The 20815-nt window shown below is 37.8% G+C and overlaps 1 protein-coding gene across 2 annotated transcripts in view; it reads left to right on the top strand.

Moving 5' to 3' along the window:
• The window catches only part of LRRC49 (leucine rich repeat containing 49), a 63213-nt gene that overhangs the window by 4001 nt on the left and 38397 nt on the right, over positions 1-20815 (top strand). For both annotated transcript variants that reach the window (XM_075714153.1, XM_075714152.1), the window contains 4 exons: positions 86-185; positions 1204-1407; positions 3452-3518; positions 14410-14553. In XM_075714153.1, coding sequence (XP_075570268.1) covers positions 86-185; positions 1204-1407; positions 3452-3518; positions 14410-14553 — 515 coding nt within the window. The remainder of the gene's footprint in view (positions 1-85; positions 186-1203; positions 1408-3451; positions 3519-14409; positions 14554-20815) is intronic.

Raw genomic sequence — 20815 nt, 5'->3', positions numbered from 1 at the left:
GAAAATTCTGCTTTTATTATCTGTGGTTAATTAAGTGATTTTACAAAGAAGTAGTTCATATATTTTCTGTGTGACTTTCTGATAGATAACACAAATTTTGGGAGCAGTTCATCAATAACATTTCCTGTATTGCAACGTACTGCTGAAGAAAAAATACTGAACTCTGACAGACTTACCCTGGAAAGGTGAGAAGGTTATGGAGTGCACACACCAGAGCTTGTGGCTCTTGTGTCTGGTGGTCTAAAGGGATGAGTATCCTGGTAATGCCTGGTCAATGGTATGAGTGGTGGGTTTGGTTTTGTTGTGTTTTGTTTGTGTGTTTTTGAGAGAAGAACCATGTCCCATAGAGAAACTGTGTATGAGTGTCTTTGTGATTAATATATCCATACAGCAGTCATCTAAAGCAGTTAGGGCTTTTTCTTGTAAACTAAGGAGCTAGCTTAAGAGTCGAATGCAAGGTCATGCAAGTAATCTATAGAACTAGACTATGTCTCCATTAGTTGTAATCTGATGCACTGACTGTAGAATGGTCTCTTTTTTTTTTTTTCTTAAACCAGGACACAAAAAATAGTTTTATCAGAAAGATATTTAATTGTAAATTTTTTTTTTTTTTTTTTTTTTTTTTTTGGTGGGAGTAGGGTTCATGTAGTCCAAAAAGTTTTGTCAGGTCAGTAGGACTCCTTCTGGAATAATCCTATAATAAGAATAACCATTTTCAGCATAATTTCCTTTATCTTTTACTTTTCACATTAGATCTGAAATACCTGAAATAATAAGTGTTTAAAGTTCTATAAACCAAAGAAAAATTGCATAGACATGGAGCACTTTGAATTCTGATCTAAACAGGCTGCTTATGTGGTATCTGATGAAAAAAATTAAAAATTGGCAGGCTGTGTCTGTTGAAATTTTAATGTAGTCACAACATGAAACTTCCATGTAGTTTCCATCTAACAAGCAAATCTCTTGATTAAGAGGACAGGCTTTCAGAGAATTTTGGAAGCACTTCTGCTATATTTTTGTGCTAACCTTTTTATGGTAAGGAGTTACTGCCTTATTTACAGAGTTTAATTAGCAAACCTAATTACCTTAATATTACCTTAATCAATATACTTTCTTCAGTTCAGTAGGAGTAGATCAGTAGAAGGTGGATTACCAATTTGTTACTTACATGTGGGGTGTTTTTTTGTTTCTTTTTCCTTCTAGGCAAAAACTGACAGTGTGCCCAATTATCGATGGGGAAGATCATCTTCGCCTTTTGAATTTCCAACATAACTTTATAACCCGGATCCAAAATATTTCTAATCTGCAGCATCTTGTTTTCTTAGATTTATATGATAACCAGATAGAGGAAATAAGTGGGCTTTCAACTCTGAGATCCCTAAGAGTCCTTTTGTTGGGAAAGAACAGGTAAAAATAATAAAACTAACTTCTTTACGGTGTAACAACTGTGATCTGTCACTGTTTCTGTTACTTACAGAGTTTTCAGATTGTGATCATAGAATCATTTAGGTTGGAAAAGACCTTTAGGATCATCCAGTCCAACCATTAACCTAACATTACCGAGTCCACCACTAAACCAATTAGAGTAGCAATTTCATGTTTCCTGGCTTGGTGGCTGGATTATTTATAACGAAAGTAAAAACTAGGAATCATTAAGGTTGGAAAGGATCTCTAAGATCATCAGTCCAATCATCAGCGCAACACCACCATGCCCGCTAAACCATGTCCCAAAGTGCCACATCTACTTGGTTTTTGAACACTTCCAGGGATGGTGACTCCACCACCTCTCTGGGCAGCCTGTTCCAATGCTTGATTACCCTTTCCATGAAGAAATTTTTCCTAATATCCAATCTAAACCTCCCCTGATGCAGCTTGAGCCCATTTCCTCTCGTCCTGTGTTGGCTATGAGACGAGTGAGCTGGTCCCTAACACTAGTGAAGTGTTAGGGATCCCACTGAGGAAGCACACAGTTTTTGCTCGTAATGTTCTTCAGAAGCTTCCTTTCTTATGTAAATTTTAGCAACAGTTCTGAAGTATTTCATGTGTTTCCATCTAATCTGCTGTTCAGATCGGCTATTAAATATGTGTTCTTAGATTTGTGTGACAGGTGGAATCGCTTTTCACATCATGTAAAGTATTCATTGATTCTTTATAACCTATAAAAAGTATTTCTGCCTGATGTATTTAGGTGGGAAAAAAATCAGACAGATGAATCATGGATTTTATTGCTTATTTATAGATTCTATTCTGCTGGGAGATACAACTTGCTAGTTGTATTACTTTTTAAAAATATGGTTCAAATCCTGTAGCCTTTAATTCTAACAATTTGATAGAAGTACCTGTGGAATTGCTCACCCATCTAAGGGTTGTGCCCTGATTTTGTTCAGTTTCCTTATTTTCTTTGTATTCAGCTAAAGGAAGAACTGGTAAATGAACTTCAGTTGTGTGCAGATTACAAAGAATGTGTCTCCTAATTCAGCCTGTATTCAAAACTGACAACTTTCAGTAGTGCTGTATGTTACTAGAGTTTATAGCTTTTATATCAAAAATCTCATCTGTAGAAATTAGTTTTGTTTATAGCAGAATATTGGGACATGGGAACTGTAATTTTAAGGTGCTTTAAGGAATTATTTTCCAAATCATAACTACATTGACTGCTGTATAGTTTGTTTACATAGAAGTGTGGTTTGGAGGTAGTTAGGACAAGACATACTCATAAATGATTAAAAGTCAGACACAGTTGCTAGCAACTTGTTTTCAGCTTGATCTATATGTGATCTTTGATTATTCTTGAAGCAAATACATAATACACGTGATGTTTAATATCATCAGCCAGTATATGATGCTATTGAGTTATATAATAACCTAGGTTTGGAATCTGAGAAAATAGGACAGGACAGAAAAGTTTTAAGACAGTGAAGTTGTACAGGGGGAGAAGAAATACTGCCCAATCTAGAGATCTATACTGTCTAGAAAGGGCTAGTGGCTTTCAGGTTTGGTGGCTTTTTTGGGGGGTTGGTGGTTTGGTTTTTTTTTTTTAAATTCTGTGTTCTAACAAACTCTCAAAAGCCTGTGTCACTATAGGCTTTCTTTGAACTCGTTTGGAATTAGTTGTTTGCCAGTAATTTTTTTTTTTATTATTATTTAGGTATCTGGGTAAGTTGGTTGTTGACTTTTGTTTTCTAGTGGTGCAAGTATTCCTTCCCTTTTCATCTTCCTAGAAGAGCCACGTACATACTGCCACTATTGCATTATTGACAGTCAGAAAGGAAGGTGGTGGTCTAAGGCATACTCATTCATTTATTCTTTTTTTTTTTTAATCATTCAGAACTTGGTTATTTTTCTGTTACTCATGGTAGGCAGTAACAAATGGCTAAGTTCTGTATTAGCTGGAAAATGAAAGATCCTTCTTATCTAATAAGAAAAATATGTCATAATTGAAATCTTTCAGAATAAAGAAGATCTCAAATCTGGAGAACCTGAAAAATCTTGATGTTTTAGATCTTCATGGCAATCAGGTACGGTACAATAACTTGATTATTTACATTTGTTGTGTAGACATCACGCATTTCTGTGTCTTTTACCAAACTATTGCTTCTTGAAAGGGAACTGGTAGCAAATTTTGCAACTCTTGAGGCCACAGAAATCAGTAAATTAATAAAAGGTGGTATGACGTTGTTTTGAATCTTGGTATCAAGTCTCTTATACTTTCAGCATTGTACTTTTGGAAGGTTACAGTGATTAAAATGCGGAGTTGACTGAGTGTAATAGCACACATACCTACAGAATACTAATCTAGCATAAGTAGTTGTGGTTTAGTTAAAGTAACATAGTCTTAGAAGTCGCAGAAGAATTTAAGGTCCCATTGGTTGTTGTGTTGTTTCTACTATTGGTGATTTCACAAAACAAGATCCTTTATGTATCTGTAGAAGACTTATATTTGTACAAGAAAGAGCAGAATGGGTCCAAGCTTTTGATTGATTCATTCTTGTGAATGGACTTAAGTCACTTAATGTCTATTTTTCCCCAGTGTGAGACTAAGCAGTCATTTCTGTTTCAAGTGGTGCATAAAGTTTTAGCTGTAGTACATATAAGAGGAAGATTCTTGTTAATGAGTATATCAGAAGCAGCATGGAGTATTAAAGGCAAGCCAGATACAGTATTCTTTTGTAAAATAAATTTAAAACACATGTGATACAAAATGTTCCGTAATTGAGCTGTTTAAAACAACATATGGTTATTGTGACTATATAAGACCAATGTGTGAATTTTCTGGATTCCTGTTCTGACGTCTTACTGATTTCTGTGTGCGTGTGTTCTTTATTATACAATTACTTGACAGTGAGGAATGGGAATGCCTTTTTTAATTAAAAAAAGAAAGAAAGAAAAAGCTAGCACTATAATGGATTATTGTTTTATGTGATGCAATAAATTTGTGGCTTCTTTGAATAACATTAGTCCAATAGTACGTATATGGTACAGTGGCAGAAGCAGTATAGGAACAGATAATAACATTGCCCTTGGAGTCTTAGAGTGGCTATGTTTGGAGATGGCTAAGTGTTTGTGTAGGTATAATCCTTTTTTTATTGCTGTTGTAAGTTTGGGGGTTTTTTTATGTTTTTGATAAAAATACTTGCAGACTAGACATGTAGCTGTGCCAGTAAGCGCACTTTTATAGTACGAGTGGAGGAATCGCTAATGGAAATGAAACATAGGTCATGCACAAATGTTACAAATGATTATGAAGTAGATCTGATTTTTTTTCTCTGTTATGTAATTTTTTTTTTCCTTCAAGTGTCTGTACAACTCCCTTTTATATTAATTAGGACTTCATTAGGAGTTTTGGGCATAGTGCCCAACTAGCTGCTGCTAGCTCAGCTTCATGATAATAGGCCTACTTTGGACCAGAGAACATAAGAAATTATCCTGCATCAGGAGTTAAATATTAAATCTCTGGAGCATAAGTGCTTTTGTTTTTCAGAAAGTTTTAATTGTAAATGTACATGTGAAGGGCACAAATGTTAGGAAATGGAATGAATTGTTTTCTGCTTCTTTTTTTTTTTTTTTGGTAGGCTTAGTGTATTTTTCATGGAAAGACCAAATAAAGACTATGTACTTCTCTTGCAGTAATAAATTATCTTTCTGTTCCTTTCCAGTTTAAAGATATGCAAGTTTTCATATTAACATTTTTTCCCTGTCTTGGAGGAATTTAAAAATTAAAAATACCAATGTGCCATACATATTGCTAGTTATTTTTGAAGGCATAAGGGAAGAAATGAAGAAGGGAAGAAATGCTGAGTTTGAGACATATCAGCTTAGTGTACTAGAGTCTTGTTTTGAAGTCTGATGGATGGGGAGTTGTTGATGTTGTTTGCTTATTTAATAATGAATAGGGGGATTCTGTCTTTTATTTAGATTTGTGGGATCTTTATTTATGGCAGCCTTCTAGTCTATCTTAAATGGTATTTCTTCTGCATCATAAATTTCTCAAGAACAGACTTCAACCACAGAATTGGTTTTGAGAACTTCAAAATATGTGTTCCAGTATTCCAGAACATAGCAATTTAAACAACAGATCAGTAGAATTAAAAATAAAGTGTTGGTATATAGTTCAAAATAGTGGATTCTGATCATTGTTCTATTGATATAATGTCCTGTCTCTAATATATACATGATTTTTTTTCATTAATTTGGTACAGATCAATTACAATCAAGAATGCAGAAACGGAGTAACCTGCTTGTCAGTCATAATGAAAAATAGTAGAAAATAGGATTTGCTTTATCTTAATAAGCTCTTGATACATCTGTTTCCTTAAATTGCTCGTGGCATTATCTTGTACCCAATTCTCACAGGAAAGTAAAAAAATCTACAATAAATCTAGTCAGTTTTATGATTTGGAACCAGTGATGGGCAGCAATTTTCCTTTATCGGGATGGTTCTTTTTTCAAGTAAAAGGTGTAACCGCACTGTTGTGGTATGCATCACTTATATCTTCTCTTCTTATAACTATGGAAAAATGTAATTCACTTTTGGTGTACAAAAGTGTCATTGACTGCCAGTGTAGTATGAATACCTGTATGTGCTGTGTGAATATGAGATTTCCTCTGGACATGATTTTCTGTTGCTCACTTCCAGTAACTGTGAAACAGGCTGTATATATTACTTAATGTTACCATCTTTTCAGTCATATTCTATTTCTTATGCTTACAGATATTTTTATGGTACTTTTGTTTTCTTTTACACTCAAAGTTGTGTTTCTTACAGATGTGAGAAATTATTTAATGCTGTGTACATGGGAAACAGATATTCTTGATCCAGCACAAAACTTTAAGGCTGTTATCTAGAAAAGACAGCTGTCTTTGTGGTATCATCTATATCTTGTTGCCAGGAATATTTTCAGGATTTTCTTAATCTGATATTCTCGGGCCACAATGCGAAATTCGTACTGTTAAAGGCACTATTCAGATTTGCACGCTTGATTTTGCATTTATTTTTTCCCTTGCATTAATTTAAAAAGATGTTTTCGTGTTTTTGAAGAAAATGTTGTAACTTTATTACAAAACCTGTCATGGTAGGTAGGTTAGTAGAAGGGGTTTGGATACCAAACTCTTCAGGAAGAAATAATAGATTCTTTCAAGAAAGCTATTGATAAACTAAAACTTGGATATAAGTTTTGCCTGAATGCTGTCTGCTCAATGAGCAAATTGTTGTGTAGACTGTAATTGGCCTAAAACAGGGATGACATACAAATGAGTATATGTCAGATGCTATGAAACAAGACAGCCTCGCATCAATCCCTGGGAAAGTGATGGAACAAATACTTGTGGAAACCATTTCCAAACATATTACAGCAAGAAAGCAACCAGGAGTAGTCAGCATGAATTTATGTAGGAAATGGCATTTTACAACAAAATTATGAGCACAGTGGATGAGTAGAGTGCAGTGGATGGTTTTTTATCTTGCATTTAGAAAGGTATTTGACACTGTCTCCCATTACATTAAGACAAACTTAAATTAAATTAAATCTGGTCTAGATAGATGGACAGTGAGCTGAAATGAAAACTGGCTGGACTGCAAGGCTCAGAGGGCTGTGATCAGTGACACAAAGTCTATCTAGAGGCCAGTCACTGTTGTTGTACCCTAGAGGCTGATACTAGGTAAATGCTTTTTAACCACCTTCATTGACGACTTGCCTTATTTAACAATGCAGGGAATTGGAAGGAGAGCTTTATACCCGAGATGGTTGTGCTGCCATTCAATGGTACCTTGGCAGGCTGGAGAAATGAGCTGAGAAAAATCTCATGAAATTCAAGAAAGGGAAATGCAGAGTCCTGCACTTAGGGAGGAATAAGCCCCTGCACCAGTACAGGCTGGGTGTTCACATGCTGAAAATCAGTTTTGTAGTAAAGAATGTGTGAGCTTTGGGGGACAACAAGCTGGCCATGTGCCAGCAGCATGCCGTACAGCAAAGAAGGCCAACAGCATCCTGGGCCGTGTTACGAAGAGTGTTTTCAGCAGGTTGTGGAAGGTGAACCTTCGGGCTCCCCAGTGTAAAACAGACATGAACGTAGGGGAGTGAGTCCAGCAAAGAGGCACAAAGGTGATGAAGGGACTGGAGCATCTATAATAGAATCATAGGTTGGAAAAGACCTTTAAGATCATCCAGTCCAACCCTTAACCTAACATTACCAAGTCCACCACTAAACCAATTAAGGGTAGAGTAGCAATTTCATGTTTCCTGGCTTGGTGGCTGGATTATTTTTTAATGAAAACAAAAACTAGGAATCATTAAGGTTGGAAAGGACCTGTAAGATCACCAGTCCAACCATCAACCCACCACCACCATGCCCACTAAACCATGTCCCCAAGTGCCACATCTACTTGGTTTTTGAACACTTCCAGGGATGGTGACTCCACCACCTCTCTGGGCAGCCTGTTCCAATGCTTGACTACCCTTTCCGTGAAGAAATTTTTCCTAATATCCAACCTAAACCTCCCCTGGCACAGCTTGAGCCCATTTCCTCTTGTCCTATCGCTAACTACATGGGAGAAGAGACCAACACCCACCTCACTACAGCCTCCTTTCAGGTAGTTGTAGAGACTGATAAGGTCTCCCCTCAGCCTCCTCTTCTCTAGGTTAAACTATCCCAGTTCCCTCAGCCGACACTCCCACCCGACTTGGTGTCATCTGCAAACTTACTGAGTGTGCACTCAATCCCCTCATCCAGATTGTTGATAAAGATATTAAACAAGACTGCCTCCCAAACTGAGCCCTGGGGAACACCACGTGTGACCGGTCACCAACTGGATTTAACTCCATTCACCACAACACTCTGGGCTCGGTCACCCAACCAGTTTTTTTTTATCCAGCAAAGAGTACGCGCGTCCAAGCCATGAGCCGCCAGCTTCCTTAGGAGAATGCTCTGGGAGACGGTGTCAAAGGCTTTACTGAAGTCCAGGTAGATGACATCCACTGCCTTTCCTTCATCCACCAGGCAGGTCACCAGGTCATAGAAGGAGATCATATGAGGACAGGCTGAAAGAGCTAAGATTTGCTTTGCCTGGAGAAGAGAAGCCTCAGGAAGTTCTTATCCATGTAAATAAATAGCTGTTGGGACGGTCTAAATAAGATGAAGCCAGACTTATCTCAGTGGTGTCCAGCAAAAGGACAAGAATCATTGATCATAAACTGAAATACAGGAAACTTGTTCAAACTTAAGAAAAATGTTATTGTCAAGGTAGCTGAACGCTGGAGAAGGTTGCCCAGACAGGTGGTGGAATCTCCATCCCCAGAGGTGGTCTAAGCCTGACTGGACGTGGTCCTGGGCAGCTTGCTATAGTTGACCATGCTTTGAGCAGGGAGGTTGGAAAGGACGATCTGTAGAGGTCCCTTCTGACTTCAACTGATGCTCTGATTCTCTGGCTAGGGTTACTTTAGATTAAATTTACTATGTTTTCTTTTCCTATTTTCCCTTTTTAGTGGTAGGGCAAACAGAAGAAGAAAACAATAGTAGAGAAGAAGAATTATTTTGAGGATACTAGTAAAGTGACAATTCTTTATTGCAAAAATGTCCCCTGTAAAGCCATGAAAAACCTATTTATTGGATGAATGTGGCAGTTCATTGAGGTCTACTGCACTGAATCAACATCCTACTACAGTACTCATTCAATGGCACTCTGTATTTGGGGTTAGGATATGAGTGTTCCTGTGGTTTTGATGTTCATAAATCCCACACATTTGATGAAATTATGCATCAAATCTGTTGGTCTTTAGGGCGCTTTTTGTGCAGTTTGCACTGGTTGCTTCTATTCGTCAATTCTGTTACTGCTTGAGAGTAAAGGTTGATTGCAGGTGGCTTTATAGAGTATTTTGGCAACTTATTTGTTGAGAAATGAGACAGTTGAATTTTCTTCAAACTTGTTGATGTGTCTGTTTATTTTTATAGAGTCATCCTCTGTGGTTCATATTTATACATGTATTAGAACAGTAATCTATTTGGCAGCTTTTTTTTATTCTTTGTATTAATGTATATAGCAGCTCTGTTTTGACTGGGGGTTTTGTCTTCTGAAGTTGCCATGTCTTAGTTAATAGAAGACAAGGACACATCTTTTTTTGTAGTAAAGATAGTTCTGTTAAGGGGAGAATATCTGGTGAGCTGTCTTTGTCATAGTAGAGGATTAGCTGAATATTTGCTGCTTGTATACAGTTGACTTGAGATACGAGTTAACTTGCATTCAGTGATTCTGGTATCACCAGCTTTCCTCTGAAGTCAGACAGACAATTCCAAAGGTGGTTTAACATGTTTGTTAGACTCCAGTAGATGAGAAGAGTCATATAAGTAAAATGCTACCATTTAAATGTTATTGCCTGGCAACAATAATAATATTACTATGATATACTATGGAATATAAATTGTACAGTAGTATTACTACTTCTAACTGGGTTATGACACAGAACAGAGTTTTTCCATAGTCTTTGTTTTCATGGTTTGGCTTCTCTGATGTCGTTAAATAAAACCCATAAAATTCAGTGTAACAGGTTATAGCAAAATCTAGTAAATTCTCCTGATGCCTTTTGGCAAGTGATTTTACCAGATTGACTCTTCAGTGAATGAATATTCCACAGTTCTTCCTGAGGATATTGAAGGAGCTCACATATCTGGCAAGAAAAATGTATTATTCTTTTAACTACCATTTTTTTCCCCCTTTACAGTTTATATGTGTTATAGGATATATTTACAATAAAATACTAAGATATCTTATGTGTAATATCCATTACATAATATCTGACCAAATAGTTTTCATTCTTACTTCAGTAGCTGAATTCACTACAGGAATATTCTAAGGTGCTTGCAACAATTTTTTGGTTTTTTTTTTGGTGTTCAAAGCTATTGTTAATGCACGTGTCTCTTATGCTGCCTGTGATCTCAGAGGATCGTTGATCAATTAAATCTTGTGTACAAGTTATATTAAAGGTATTTGAAATACATTAACAAAAAATGTTAATTCTTTCATTATACACATTAGTTCTACATAAGGTAAGAAATCTCAGTAGTCACTCTCAATAGATACAGAATATATATACCCAAATAGGTTATGGCCAGAATATCAGTATTATTAATCTTATTTTTCAAAAATAGTGCTAGAGCCTAGCTAGAAATTATTTTTGTTAATGTTCATGGAGTTGTAGCAGTTAAGAGGAAAGCTAGATTCCTGTTTCAGTCTTAGTCCCTCCGTCCCTCGTTCTTGGGGTGTAAATCAATCCTATAGATGGAATGCAGATTGTGAAACTTCTAAGACTGGAATGTTTCCAAGAGGTTGGAGGTGAAGAAAAACAGGAGGAGGAAAATTTCATTTTTGTTCACTTTTAGGAAAGTATTTTTGTGCGCTGAGTTTTTTGGATAATACGGTTTGGTCTGAACTTTGAGACTTCTCCCACCCAAGTGAGAAATGTACTTGGAACTGGACGTGCTTTAGAACATTGAGGTGTAGTATTCCACAGTGCTTAGTGATAAACCTTGAATGACTTCTTTTCTTCCAAATCAAGCTTTTAAATGCATTACTAATTGAAGAAAATCTCTTCATATAATAAATATCCAAAAGAAGGTCAAAACCAAAAAATCAATGTAATGCCTACTGAAATTTGCACTCAATGCCTACACTTTACAAAAAAGGATAAAATGTGAATTCCCTTGTCATATTACTACTCTTTACCTGGTTTTGTACATGACTTAAGGCTTCTGTAAAAAATTTGTAAGAAGATACAGCATCTTAATAACATTTAATTAAATTTTTATGTAGAGACTCTGTTTCTGTGGTTATAAGCACACTAATATGGACATATAATACTACATCAGAGACCCTGCACATGATTGTGTGCATGGTATATTTAATGCACTACAACTTACATTTAATTTTGAATTAAACATTTAATTTCTAAATAGTGCGCTTCCAAGCACACTTCTGAATAGTCTGCGGAGAGAACGCTGTTTGTTGGCTTGATCTTTGCTATCAAGGTAAATAGTATAAATGGTACATGTTCAATATAAATCTCTTTAAAAGCTTTTTATTTTTGATAAGGTTAAAATGGGCTTTACTCTGTCTTCCAGTGAACTAATACATTAAAGTTGAGTCAAGTTGAACTTGAATTTCATTCTAACTTTTAGAATGAAATTTATTCTATAATGCTTTAATTTTTAAAAAGTTGTTAGAGTTGTTTTTTGTGTTCTGTTTAGTTCTGTGAATTATTTTCCTTGCTAGAAGTTCAAGAATGTAAGTAAAAGGAAAAAAAAAATGCAACTTGATTTTTCAGGCATGGACTTCTTTTCAGTTATCTCAGAAATGTGTGTTAAAAGATGCAACTTTTGTGCAGTTAATCACTCATCAGTAATTAATGTGGTGCATAACAATCTTTTCTGAGATACATCTATTTCATAGCTAAGTATTCAAACATACAAGCAAACAAGAAAATGGAATAGTGTTTTTGTTCGATATTTACAAGTAAAGTCTTTGACTTATGTATTTGAAAAAGCAACTAAAAATGGTTAATAATAATCCTTTATTTATAATTAATAGAATATAGTCATAGATATAATTTCTTCTTAGTAAAAGAAATATTGGAATAATCTAAAAAAAGTGATAATGACTTGTTATCTAATCTGCACCTAATAGTATGTACTATAAGCTGGTGTATGTTCATGTGTGTATGCATAATTGAAACAGAGAAAATCCAGTAGAGTTAATCTTAAAACTTAGTAAAGTGATAAAGAGTATCTGTATACATTGCTGATGAAATAGTTATCTTTGTGATAGCAGTAAAGTGCCAGGATTAATGTCCTACATTGTGGCATGCTGTAATTCTAGCTAAGCAGACATCTGCAGAGGTCTCTGTGCTTCATGCTAACCATCTGCTCTTGGCTTTGCTTTTACAAGTCTTTCTGTCTAAATATATTGTTCTAAATGGTGGTATTTTTGTATCCTGATAATTTTTATTTTCTGTATGTAATACACATAAACAGATGATGCACAGTAGTTTAACAGTTGAATCACAAGTTGGTTTAAGATGTTGTTTAATTTTGGTTTTGCTATCTACTTTTGTATGCTTTTTAGTGGAAAAATGCTGAAATGCTTTTTTATAACAGCATATTCAGGTCATATGTCATAGACTTATAGATATATACATACATATATATACGTGTACATGCATGTGTATCTATATGAAAATTACCAACAACATTATGTGTTCTGAAACTTAAATAACAGCTACCTTACCTCTGCTAGACACTTTCTGGAAATGGGCATGGCCAGATTTGTACTGGTCTAAAGCATCGGAAAGTTCATTATCGCTGGGAAGGTGTGTGACACCAGTCGCTGTCTTGCTTGTCTGCATCTAATTGCTGTTGGCAGCTTTGAGGAGGAATAGCGTGCCTGAGCAGAGGGTGTCGAAGGGAGCTTACAGCGGTCCAGCAGATGATCTTTCCAATTGAAAGGGAATTCATTATACTTGTTACAGCTTTGTGCACTGTATCCTTGGATGCACTGCCACGCGTTGTGGAAGGCTGAAGTAATTTCCACAGGAAAACCTGCTGTCTTCTTTATGCCATATAGCATGGGTTTCGGTAAGAATATGATAGGAATAGCCCCCTGTGCAGTGGCAATGCTTCATCTTCTCCGTGATATGTTGCTGTATGCAAGTCCTGCGTAAATGTCTGGATAGATGCTGGAGGACAGATCCCAGACCACTATGAGAAATAAATATCTGGATAGAGAACCGTGAGTGGATCACTCTGAGAAATACAAGCAGCAGAAAATGAAGCCAGATTGTGTCAACAGAGCAATAATAATTACAAATAAGCCTTTGTAAAACACAGTTGCATTTCTAGGAGTCAGAAATAAAATTAAGGGGCAGTAGCTATTACTACTTTATTACTCTTTTGATGGTTTAGTGTTGGGTTGTTGGTTTTTTTTGGTCAATATCACCTGAATCTTTAGAATAGAGTATTAAGTATAAAAACAAACCTTGGGCAGCTGCCGGTTTACTGTAGTAGTACTGTTTAGTTGCTTTGTTTGATCCCTCCATTTTCTAATCACAGGAAGCTGCAAGTTGCCAAAGAAGTGCTGGGGGACTGTCAAGAAAATGTGCTGTGTATCCAGACTAAGGATGCTGCTGCTTTCTTTTCTAACTTTTGAGCATGTCTTACTGATTCTAGCAATTACCTGCTCGTAGAACTTCCTTACAAGTTCCAGTTTCAGAATTGCTTTCTTCTCTAGAGGGCTGTGGCTGCTCCTTGCCCCTGACTTACAGCAGGTTCCTGTCCTCATGACCTGCTGGAAAGTCTGTCTGTGGAGCTCCTGTAGATAGAGCTGTGAATGCTGCTACTAGCTTTTTAAGAGGCACAAAGGGAAATTGGTGCAGAGTTCTGTGATGGTAGGCAGATATGATGCCGCATGTTCTTGGAGCATCGGTACCAGGAGATTCAGATGTGTGTTTGAGTGCCTTTGCAGACAAACTAAGGATCAGCTGTGCACAAAATTTCCCCGTTTTGGCATACCGTGATATCATCAGTGTCATCTTAGTTTTATGGTGTCTTCGAGGTTGCTGCTATGGAACAGCACATCTGAAGTAACGTAATTTCTGATGGTAAGGAAGGAACTGTTGACTGATTTTACTGCAGTATGACTAGAAAGATATTAGTGAAGTGAATACTAGTACTTAATCTCTAGCAGACTGTAGCTTGTTTTCAGCAATTTATGACATGACTATCATGGTTTAGAAAAAATAAGCAAGAAGCACACTATGAAGTTGATTGTTCATGTATACTTTTTAAAAAAAAATATGCACTACATATATCTATTGTATACCTGTATAAAACACAGTATGCATGTTCATAATTATACCTCTTTCACAGATTACTAAAATAGAAAACATCAGTCATTTGAGTGAACTGAGAGTGCTAAACCTTGCCAGAAACCTACTAACCGTTGTAGAAAACCTTAATGGACTGGATTCACTCACAGAGCTCAACCTTCGTCATAATCAAGTCTCTGCTATAGTAAGGAACAAAACTTGTCTCTTTTTCTTTTTCTTCTTTTTCTTTGTTTTTAACAAAATGCACTATTACTGTAACTTGTTTAAACCATATCAGCATTTCAGATCTGTGAAATCTTGTGTTTTCCCATATTACGTTGCTCTGCTGCAATACTTTTGCACCATAAGGGTGAAACAAACAACAATTTATTTCTGGTGGTGTTTTGTTTAGATGTGATCACTTATAGTGATTCAAATCTTGATAGCTCAAGATGGTTCTGTGGGGGTGGGGGAAGATTCTGAAGAAGCTTTGTGGTTCTAACATACAAATGTAGACACTTTTCTTCCATACAAGTTTGTTTCCTAGAAACAAACCCTCTCAATTTCTGTAGCTCAGCTAAGCAGTCAGACCATCTTAAATTTCATCTCCTTATTAATATTTCTGGGGCAAATGCAGAGAAAATAGGTATTGATCTTAAAAGCAGAATTTCTCAATTGAAGCTTTAACCTGGCATTGAAAGTCTTTATGTTCTACAAAATAAAGCTTTTTCCCTTTGCAATTTATGAGTTGTAGTTCAGGTATGGCAAGTAGATGATTTTGAACAATTTTAAAATAATACAGTAAGTCTACTTAAATAGCTATATTTTTCTGGCCCTTCTCATTCCTTTAGTTCTTGGCCTCCTATTGCTGGTGAGCCTTTCCTTTCTCAAATTTCTGCTATTTGCCATGTATGAATTGTTTTTACACTTCAAAAATAAGGAATTTCTGCTCATTGCTGATTCTGTTAGTGTACCTTCCCCCTGTATCAGTTATGTTACCTAGAATTCTCTTCCTTGCTTGTAGCTACTGCCTTTTCACTCCTCTTAAGTGTAGCTTGTACTTTCTCCTTGCTTCCTGTTGTCACAAATGGAGAGTCAGCATGAAATTAGTGAGTTACAGGTTTGGCCTCTGTGTTGTATCTCAATGTTTTAGTCTTTCCTGGCCAGAGACAGTGTTTCAGAAGATGATGTTCTGTTCAGGGAAGTACTTTATTTTGTCTAATTGTTTTTTATTTGTTGTTGTTGGTTGGTTGGTTTGGTTTTTGCCCTGGTTAAATTCTAATGGAATAGTGCGTGGGGTGTGTGGTTTTTTGTTTTGTTTTTAATTGGATGGTGATTTTAGCAAGTACGACACTAACTCTCCTTCCTCTAGAGAAGGACTCTTAAATCGTATGAAGTCAAGTCTTGGACATGTCATACTGTCTGAAACCTAAAGTAAATATATGTCTCTTTCCTACAATAAAATCTTTTTCTTATTTTAATGTTAGGTGTTGTTTTTTCCTCTGTGCCCAGCAATGTACATGTATTTTTTTACTTAAATTTGTTTTAATTTTTTTATAAAAATTAAAGCTGCACTACTTCTGTATTGAAATTCAGAATTTGCTGCAATATGAAATTACTGAAAATCCAGAAACATAGAAACAAATATATCATTTTATGGAAAGAATATCCAAGATATAGTTTTATTATTGCTGGAGTACTTAAGTAGTTGAGGGAGGGCATTTAGATTTCTTTCCTTTAAGATGAGGCTTAGGTTTTCTTACGGTTGACTGTGCGGGGGGTGTGTGTGTGTGTGTGTGTAATTTTAATCATGATACAGTTATGATGTAACACTTAACTGCAAAATTTTCACTCTAAGTTCATTAAAAGAATTTGGTTTCTGTGTTTTTTGTTTTGGACTGTGTTTTAGTTACTCAGTTGCTATGACAACACTATTATGTATCAAGCTTTTAAAACTTGATTATTCCTTTAAATGAAAGAATCTAACCTCAATTTAAAAACAAGTTTGCCCTCCCAAAATAATGAAATAAAATTGATGTAATATTTAAATAAATTTCAGTGCATTCTTTGTGAACCTTCCTTATTTTTCACCTGCTCTAAGTGTATTATCCTTGTGTAGGAAAGATGATATTCTCATTTGTCAAACAAAATGAGGTTCCATACTGAACTCCATACCCATTGCAGTTAACTATATTCAATAATTCAAGTTATCCAACTGGATTATAGTTTGTTTGAGCAATTAAACATATAATCTTCTTTTACAGTCCACTGGCCTTAGATTAACAATTTTGGGACCATCTTTTGTCTTTGAGGTATTCATTAGAGACTGGAAATCCTTGAATCACAAGTAATTTTGGTAAGAACAAACTGTAGTTCATCTAAAGCTGTAGGATTTAAAAAGGCAGTCTTGAGGCTTGGTTTTTAGCAGAATAATATCTTGCAGGATTGGAAGTGTCTTCAAGAATTCTGACTATTCTGAAGAATGGCAACAGAATAAATGATTACAAAGTGTCTCATATAGCATTAAAGCATTTGTCTATACATATCATAAATTATGGAATTTCTATTTACAGTTGTGAATTAGGGTCCACTGTTAGGAAGATGAACTATATTTTTGTTTGAAAGACAGACCTGCTTGATTGCTTTGAGGTATTAAAAGCTCAGAATTTTGGTTTTTGTCATCTGCAGCTTGACCTTAGACTTGAAGGAGGACTGATCAAGGTCTTCACCATCTTTTCATAAAAGAACACCTGCCCTGTATGTCCACTGCCCTATATGAATTTGTATCAAAACTGAGGTAGCTGGGGGATTTTTTTTTAATCCTACTTAAGGTGTTTGCTGTCACGCCTGTGAGACTTGCAACGTATTTTACAGGACAGCAACATATTATGGTGGTTATGGAAATTTGTTTTCAGGGGAAATTACTTTGTATTCTCCAATGCAAAATTCTTTGATTAGTTAAAGTCCTTGCTGTTTAAGAATTACTGTGCAAAACTCTATAATGCCTGTCTTCATGTGTATATCCACCTGTATCATGCGCACTGTCCTGATTTCAGCTGGGACAGTTAATTTTTCTTCCTAGCAGCTGGCATAGTGCTGTATTTTGGATTTAGTAGGAGAAGAATGCTGATAACACACTGATGGTTTAGTTGTTGCTAAGTACTGCTTCCACTAGTCAAGGACTTTTTCAGCTTCCCATGTTCTGCCAGGTGCACAAGAATCTGGGAGGGGGCACAGCCAAGGCAGTTGATCCAAACTGACCAAAGGGCTATTACATACCATATGACATCATTCTCAGTGTATAAATGGGGGGAAGTTGGCTGGGGGGCAGCGATGGCTGCTCGGGAACTGGCGGCTGGGCGTTGTTTGGCGGGTGGTGAGGGGTTGCATCACTTGTTTTTCCTGGGTTTTGTTTCCTCCCTATCTCTTGTTCTCCTTTTACAATTTATTATTATTATTTTATTTCCATTGTTAAACTGTTCTTATCTCAACCCACGAGTTTTCTTACTTTTGCCCTTCCAGTCCTCGCCCACTCCCACCGCAGGGGGAGGGTGAGCGAGCAGCTGTGTGGTGCTTGGTTGCTGACAGGAGCTAAACCACAACATGCACCCACCCCTTTAAGCATCAACGCTAAGTAGCCTTAGGGACAGAGGGGATGTCCAGCTGTATTCTGTTGTGAACTCAGTCTTTCCATGGTCTGATCTGGGAGGATTCAGAACAGCTCTGAACCAGGAGTTTTGCAACTGCAGACCTCAGCTAATAACCCCTGTGTCCTGGTTTCGGCTGGGATAGAGTTAATTTTCTTCCTAGCAGCAGGCATAGTGCTGTGTTTTGGATTTAGTAGGAGAAGAATGTTGATAACATGCTGATGTTTTTAGTTGTTGCTGAGTACTGCTTATGCTAGTCAAGGACTTTTTCAGCTTCCCATGCTCTGCCAGGCGCACAAGAAACTGGGAGGGGGCACAGCCAGAATAGTTGATCCAAACTGACCAAAGGGCTATTCCATACCATATGACGTCATGCTCAGTATATAAACTGGGGGGGTTGGCCGGGGAGCAGCGACCGCTGCTCGGGAACTGTCTGGGTATCGGTCGTCGGGTGGTGAGCAATTGCATTGTGCATCACTTGCTTTGTATATTATTATTACTATTATTATTATATTGTTATTATTATTATTTTACTTTATTTCAATTATTAAACTGTTCTTATCTCAACCCAGGAGTGTTTCTCACTCCTACTCCTCCGATTCTCTCCCCCATCCCATCAGGGTAGGGGGAGTGAGCGAGCAGCTGCGTGGTACTGAGTTGCTGGCTGGGACTAAACCACGACAGTCCTTTTTGGCGCCCAACGTGGGGCACGAAGGGTTTGAGATAAGAACAGATTAACTAGAGTGTATTAAGGAGTCTGTTAACAGTTGCCGGTCATGATATTAGTTCATCTGATCTGTACCATGTTCTTTTCTTGGCTGTGCATGTTAAAGCTTGGTGTTGGTCTGTGCATTGCGCTATGCTCTGTAGTGATTAAGGATGTTTTGATTGGGAGGTTCCTTATCAAAATCCTGACCTTGAGCATGGTTTTGTATCTGGGTTTTATACACAAGTCATTACTGTACTTCGGGTACCACCTCATGGAGAGAGTTAGCAATTATACCTTTCCCTCGGAGACGTTTGTTGTGGAGGAACTACAGAATGGCACCTTCATTACCTTATTCTATAATGCTTCCTCCTTCGTTACAGAAAGTTTTCAGTATTTTGAACATCCCTGGGCAGATAAGATACTTCTATTGATACTTCTTGGGAATATTGTTTTGGTTTTGACAAAGGTTAGTAAGCAATTTAAGAATATCATCCAGAGATCTGCCCCAAGGCTGGAGAGTTATGAGTGGCAGGGTGTGTGGGATCGTATGCGCAAGTACCTAGGGCAGTGGGGACCTCTAGTGTTTTGGAACTTCACCCCTGAACAAGTGCAGAATCCTGAAGAACTAGTAAAGTATTTGGAAGAAGTATGTTCTCACCCTGGCAACTCCAAAGAGACACAACTCATTGCAACATGCTGGGGACTGGCCCATGCTTATAGAGCCCTGTTCAACACTATTCAGTACCCTCAAGGGAAAGAGAGGGTCTCTGGATCTGATGACAAAACAACAGGCACTGTGGCTACTCCAACCACAGCCATGAGCACTGTGGCTACTCCAACCACAGCCACAAGCACTGCAGCTACTCCAACACCCACCACAGGCATTGCGGCTACTCCAACACCCACCACAGGTACTGCAGCCACTCCAACCCCAATGGCAGGCACTGCGGCTAAAGCAGAGAACCAACCTGCACCGGTATCAGTTGCCCCTATACAGAAGAAAAAAATACACGAGGAAATCGGTTCGTTTAGTAAGGGATGAAGATGAACCAGGGCCGTCACGAGAACCAGAGGAGGAAGAACCCATAAATGAGATGGTGACCACCCGATCCCTATCCCTGAGTGAGCTGCGAGATATGCGAAAAGATTTCGGTCGTCATCCAGGCGAGCACATCATCACCTGGCTGCTCCGATGCTGGGATAACGGGGCCAGTAGCCTGGATTTAGAGGGTAGGGAAGCCAAGCAGCTGGGATCCCTTTCCAGGGAAGGGGGCATTGACAAAGCAATTGGAAAAGGGGCAAAACCGCTCAGCCTCTGGAGGCGACTTCTGTCAAGCGTGAAGGAAAGGTATCCCTTCAAGGAGGATGTTTTATACCGCCCAAGCAAATGGACCACCGTAGAGAAAGGTATCCAGTACCTGAGGGAATTAGGCGTGCTGGAGGTGATTTACAGTGACCTGAATGATGAGCAGTTAACCAAAGACCCATATGAAGTCAGGTGTACACAATCCATGTGGCGGAAGGTGGTACGGAGCGCACCAGCATCGTATTCCAACTCGTTGGCAATACTAGCCTGGAAAGACGACGAGGCACCAACGGTGGATGAAGTGGCTAGACAACTCCGGGACTATGAAGAAAAGCTCTCTTCCTCCCTACGGGCCTGTGTCTCGGCTGTGGAAAAACTGTCTGAAAAAATGTGCCAAGAGTTCCAACAACTCAGAGAGGATCTGTCCTACTCCCCACCTGCACGGACCAGTGTCTCAGCCATTAGGAGTCAACGTCCCTATGCTCAAGAGAGAGGATATAGAGGATACACACCACGGGGCACCCTGTGGTTTTACCTGCGTGATTATGGAGAGGACATGAGAAAGTGGGATGGAAAACCCACCTCAACCTTAGAGGCACGGGTACATGAGTTGCAAGGAAAAACTATTAGAAAAGGCGGTTCTCCCAGGAAAATTGCAGCTCCAGTTTCCAGTGAGCAGTTCCCGAGACAGAGTAAGAGGGCTAATTTTACTTCCGACCTTGATCAGGGGACTTTTGATTCACATTTACAGGAAGTGAACAGCGAATACTGTGACCAGTGTTAGAGGGGCCCTGCCTCCAGCCAG

The sequence above is a fragment of the Pelecanus crispus genome, chromosome 7 (genome assembly GCF_030463565.1).
Source record: "Pelecanus crispus isolate bPelCri1 chromosome 7, bPelCri1.pri, whole genome shotgun sequence".
NCBI classification, from domain to species: domain Eukaryota; kingdom Metazoa; phylum Chordata; class Aves; order Pelecaniformes; family Pelecanidae; genus Pelecanus; species Pelecanus crispus.
This window is presented reverse-complemented; position numbering and strand designations above follow the sequence as displayed.